General features: G+C 33.6%; 1 protein-coding gene across 1 annotated transcript; it reads left to right on the top strand.

Annotated features, from left to right (window-relative positions):
- The first annotated feature begins 3,084 nt into the window (after positions 1–3,084).
- LOC131160914 (uncharacterized) lies at positions 3,085–3,597 on the top strand. Its single transcript, XM_058116787.1, has one exon. It carries the CDS (start codon positions 3,085–3,087, stop codon positions 3,595–3,597), a length of 513 nt encoding a protein of 170 aa, XP_057972770.1.
- The last annotated feature ends 2,706 nt before the right edge of the window (positions 3,598–6,303 follow it).

Below are 6,303 nucleotides of genomic sequence, written 5' to 3'. Positions count from 1 at the left end.
TGATGCAAAATCAGATGAAGGTATCTTCTTAGGTTATTCTACAAGTAGTAAAGCTTATAGGATTTTTAACAAAAGAACTTCTACGATCATGGAATCAATTCATATAACTTTTGAAGAAACAAATAGTTATGACACCAAAGACATGAATGATGAAAAAGAAGTTATGCTTCAAAAAGAAAAAGACATTGAAATAAAAGAAGAAAAGGATAATGTTGTCTCAAATGAAAACTTTATAGAAAATTTGAATCTTCCTAAAGAATGGAAATATAATATAAATCACCCAAAAGAACAAATACTTGGTGAAACATCAAAAGGGATAACAACAAGGGCATCACTGAAGAATATTTGTAATCATTATGCATTTTTGTCCCAAGATGAACCTAAAAATATTGAAGATGCTTTAAATGATGATTCTTGGATTATAGTAATGCAATAGGAATTAAATCAGTTTGAAAGAAGTCAAGTATGAGAGCTTATACCAAAACCTAAAGATAAATCAATTATAGAAGCTAAATGGGTGTTTAGAAACAAGAAGGATGAAAATGGAGTTGTTGTAAGAAATAAAGTTAGGCTAGTAACTCAAGGGTATAATCAAGAAGAAGGAATTGATTATGATGAAACATTTGCACCTGTGGCTAGGATGAAAGCTATTAGGATGTTTTTAGCTTATGCAGCTCATAAGGATTTTAAGCTATTTCAAATGAATGTAAAAATTGCATTTTTAAATAGATATATAAATGAAGAAGTATATGTCAAATAACCTCTAGGTTTTGAAAGTTCTAAAAATCCAAACCATGTATTCAAATTGACAAAGGCTCTCTATGGTTTGAAACAAGCTCCACGAGCTTGGTATGAGAGGTTGAGTAAATTTTTACTTAAAAATGAATTTCTAAGAGGAAAAGTTGATAGTACTTTATTCATCAAAACCAAAAACAATGATATGTTAATAGTTCAAATATATGTGGATGATATTATATTTGGAGCTACAAATGAAGATTTATGTCAAGACTTTGCTTTATGTATGCAAAAAGAATTTGAGATGAGTATGATGGGGGAGTTAAATTATTTTCTAGGACTACAAATAAAGCAAGCCAAAAATGGAACTTTCATAAATCAAACTAAATACATCAAGGATATGCTTAAAAAATTTGATATGGAACAAAGTAAACCAATAGGAACTCCTATGAGTACAACTACAAGTCTTGATAGAGATGAAAAAAGCAAGCAAGTAGACATCACTCACTATAGAGGAATTATTGGTAGCCTACTATATTTAACTGCTAGTAGACCAGATATTATGTTTAGTGTGTGTATGTGTGCTAGATTTCAGTCAGCCCCCAAGGAATCACACTTAATAGCTGTAAAGAGAATTCTTAGGTACTTGGTAGGATCACTTGATTTAGGGTTATGGTATCCAAAGGACACAGATTTTAATATGATAAGTTATTCTGATGCTGATTATGCTGGATGTAAGATTGATAGAAAAAGTACAAGTGGCACATGTCACTTTCTAGGACATTCATTGGTGTCATGGTTTTCAAAGAAGCAAAATTCTATAGCTTTATCTACTGCCGAAGCTGAATATGTAGCCGCAGGAAGTTGTTGTGCACAAATCCTATATATGAAACAACAATTAAAGGATTTTAATTTAGAATATAAAACAATTTTGATAAAGTGTGATAATACAAGTGCCATAAATATATCTAAAAATCCAATTTCACACTCAAGAACTAAGCATATAGACATAAGACATCATTTTTTGAGAGATCATGTTCAAAAGGAAGATATAATTCTTGAATTTATAAGTACAAGTGATCAATGGGCTGATATTTTTACAAAACCTCTATGTAAAAGAAGATTTATACATATTAGGAGGGAACTTGGGTTAATTCACAGCAGAGAAGTGATTTAAAAGTAAAATTCCAGAATTTATATACACTTCAGATGTCTGATGTTCACACCCCAGACGTCTGAACATAGTAGCCGAAGAGTTCAGATGACTGAACCTAGGGCTTCAGATGACTGAACTCATACTGACTTTTAAAATTTCAGGTTTTTTAGACTTCAGTCGTCTGTACTTAACCTTAGTCATCTGAAGTCACGGGATTTATATATTTTCAAGTGGACTAAACCTTAACTTCAGACTTCTGAAGTTCTTTGCCTCATTCATCCGAACTCCAAACTCGTCATTTTTCCCTCACTTTCCCTGCACTTCACCATTTCTACTCTACTCAGATTCCTCCCAGACATCTAGGGTTTCTACAAATCTATATCTCCATGCCTCGCACCAAGCAGACTGCGAACAAAGGTCCTTCTTCATGTAGAGAAACCAAAAATATTGATAAGTGGTTAGTTGCTCCTCGAGCTCGAATCCGTTATCAAAATTCCTTTAGTTCTATAGAACCTATCTTAGGTAAAATTCTGGATGTATCATTCTTTGTCACTGAATTTCCTGATATTCTTAACTTGTTTCGTGATATTAGATGGTATGACTTTATCATTCAACAACCTAAGGGTTGTTTTCCTCATTTAGTCACAATTTTCTATGCAAATATGCAATATGAACATGGGATTTACACTTCCGAAGTTAAAGGAAAGAAAATTTTGTTGAATTCTGAGATATTATCTCCTATTTTCAAAATTGCTCAAGGCGATTTTAATTGTCCTGTGTTTACACAGTCTTGGATCCTAGAACAAGGATTCACTCCTGCAGAATTTCTTCCCATGATTATGGAACGTGAGCCTGTTTATTTTGCACATCCTCCACTTTACAAGCAATTCAATTTAAAAAGCCAAATTCTTCATAAGATCATTTCCACTAATATCTTAGCAAAACAAGGTTCTTTTGATCACCTCTCTTATATCGAATGCTTTGTTCTTTGGTGTCTACTTAAAGGAAAGAAATTAGATTTGGCTAGTTTGATTGTCCGTTGGATGTGGACTAAGTTGGAATCAAATTGAGTTATTCTTCCTTATGGAGGACTTCTTACACTCCTCTTTACTCAACTTAATGTTACCAATGTTTCTGAGTTTTTCATAAAAAGGACTCGATATGATTTTTTTAATGAAACTTCTTTTAAACAAATGGGCTATGCTAAGGGAAGTACCAGATGGTATTTGAAAGCTGCTAAGTCTATACAAGCACCATCTGCATCTGCAGCAACTTTAGCCTCAGCCTTTACTCTAATATCAACAGCAGCTCAATCCTCTTCCACACAAGAACTTGGCTTATCTTCAGAAGCACCTTCTTGGTTCTTATCCTTTCAACAAGACTTTTCTAGTTTCTCTTTTGAAGTACGCACTGGTCTTCAGAATATCAAGGCCAAGGTCACATCACTTGATAAACGGGTCACTCTTATAGAGCAATATCATACCAAAACTTCTAAGAGCAGTGATCCCATGGAAATTAGCTCTGCTTATCAGAGTACAAATGATGATGATGGTGATGATGATGGTAATGATGATGATGATGCAAATGATGATGATGCAAGAAATTCTGAAAATGAAGGTGATGAAGAAAACACTGACGAAGAAGGGACTCAAGAAGAAGGAGGAGAAGAAGCAGACAAAGGAGATGATTCTGTAGAAGAAGACTAGGAAAGCTAGATGTTCTCTAGTTTAGGTTTCTATGTAACTTTTTGTTTTAAAAGGATCACAACTTATGTATTTCACCTTATCTATTTTCCTGCTTCAATGTAACTTTTTGATGAATAGGACACACACATATATATATATATATATATATATTATCTTCTCAGCAAATTTTTTTTTGTTAGGCTTATTCTTTTTGATTAATGTGAAAGGGGGAGAAAGAGTAGTGCTTAGTAAAGATAAAACATAAAAAAAACTGAAAGTCCTGCAAGTAAATGGATTATGTAAAAGTATATGTGAACTTTATGTAGAAGAATATGGATGAACTTGAGTATATGTGAACTTGAACTGCAATCAGGATTATGTAAATCTGGATTATGTAAAAGTACATAAACTACAATCATATATATGTGATTTTGATCTTGATGGATCGACAACATAGCTTGTGAACCTGATTCTTTGTTATATATGAATTACATGAGCAAGGGGGAGTTCTTTTTAAATTGCTTATTAATGTTCATAGTAAGGGGGAGTAATTCATTTTATATTTTATCTTTACTCCTTGTTTGTCATCATCAAAAAGGGGGAGATTGTTGGCCTAACAAGGTCTTTCAATTGATTTTGGTGATAACAAATAAAGGATGATTTAACTTGAAAAAGGTTGAGTTTTGATGTTTCAGGAAATATGGATCAAGTATGGTTTAAGAGAAGAATAAGTATAACTCAAGTATGAAGATATCTTCTCAAAGATTCAAAAAGGGCCTGATATATTTGAAGCTCAAGAAAATTGTTCAAAACATCTCAAGAGCTAAGAGAACTCAAGCTTGAAGGCCTAGGAAACATATTTGTAAGTATTTCAAAAGGCAAAATATCTTTGAAATATATTTTGAAACTTTTTCTAAGAGATTATCAAGGTTTAAAGACTTATTTAATTAAGTTTTTATTAAATTCATGAGAGAGCAAAAGAGTTTTAAAGAAAGCTTTTTTATAAAACAGATTTCAGTAAGATCAGTTGACTGAACTTTTCAATTCAGATGACTGAAGTAGAGACTTCAGTTGACTGAACATTAAGTTCAGACATCTAAAGAATAACTTCAGTCGTCTGAAGAATAAGTCCAGATGACTGAAGAATTTCCAGAATAGGCAGAGAGTTGCAGTAGTGAGTTCAGACGACTGAACTTGTGACTTAAGTCAGATGAACCTACGACATCAGACATCTGAACCCTGACTTCAGATGACTGACCCTGTATCCAATTCTATTTTTTAAGGGTGTAAGAAACTTCAAACGAGGGAACTTGCAACTTCAGTCAGCTGAACCTGCGACATCAGTCATCTGAACACTAACTTCAGTTGATTGACCCTGTATCCAGTTCAATTTTTTAAAGGTTTAAGGAACTTCAGTTGAATGATCACGACACTTCAGATGACTGAACACTGTTTAACGGGCAAAAATTTTTAAATTCTTATTTTTAAATTATAGCCATTTGAAACCCAAATTTTCTAACAACTTGGGAAACTCTTTAAGGAAACTCTTACAAAAAGGGAACCTACTTGAAAGCCTATAAATGCATGGTTCTTGTGAATCAAAATTAATTATCCAAGCATTGAAACTCTCTCAAAGCTCTCTTGCTCTAAAAATCTCTTACTCAATCTCTCGCAAAGCTGAAAGTATTGTTGTTCTGATTTTTTATTCAACAAATCCTGGAGAACTACTGATTTCTCATATGGAGAAAAGGATTTTGGTGAATTCTTTGAAAAGCTTCAAAAGTTTATTTCATTCTTGATATTTTATCTTTTGAAGTACATAGTTCTTATCTATACTAATTTGCTCTTTGAGTGAGCTTCTCTTGTACATCAGGTTTTGATATTTCTCTTGTAGATTTTGAACGATTCCAGGCTGTTGGAATGTTGACCAAAAAAGGGCATATTTTTTGGAGAAGGCGGGCTCTAGCCTTGACCAAAGGAGTGATTGTAAACAGGCGTTGTTCCACCCGGTAACGGAACTGCTATAGTGGAAACCTTTGGTATTTTGCCAAGGGCGAGGACGTAGTCTGTGTTGAAGCCGAACCTCGTAAAAATCTTGTGTCTTTCTCTTTATTTTATATACTTTGCTTGCTGTGTTGTATGACTTCAAAGTGCAAGTAACAAGTTTCAAAGAGAAAGAAATAAAGATTCTTGGAATTTAGAAAGTACATTTCGATTAACCGTTTGCGGAAACCCAAAAGGGAGTACGTTGGTTAATCTGTGGAAATCTTAATCAAGAGAGGCACATACTAAAAGTTAATTCAAAGTAGGTGATACATATTCACAGGGAAATCAACAAAAGCAATATTATCCTTGATTGAGTGATTAAATTGTTTTAGTTTTATTGATTATCTTGTTTGTCTAAATTACAAGTATTCTAAGGAGTGTTTATAAATTATCTGTTGTGCTCTATTTAGTATCTAAAGAAAAAGATTAAAAAATCATCAAAATATAAAAAGATTCCAATTCACCCCCCCTTTTGGGAAGCTATTCCTAATTTCAGGTAATTTGGACAAGCTTCGCCGAGGAAGCCAGAGTTCATCGACGAAGTCCCTTTTGTTCTCGGCGATGAAATTCAGTGTCTCGTCGACGAGGAGATCCCGAGGGATTCGGAAAATATGTAACCTCAGGCTCGTCGACGAGGCCACCGCTTCGTTGACGAAGGTAATGGTGGACTCGTCGACGAGT

The sequence above is a fragment of the Malania oleifera genome, chromosome 7, assembly GCF_029873635.1.
Source record: "Malania oleifera isolate guangnan ecotype guangnan chromosome 7, ASM2987363v1, whole genome shotgun sequence".
Lineage (NCBI taxonomy): Eukaryota > Viridiplantae > Streptophyta > Magnoliopsida > Santalales > Ximeniaceae > Malania > Malania oleifera.
This window is presented reverse-complemented; position numbering and strand designations above follow the sequence as displayed.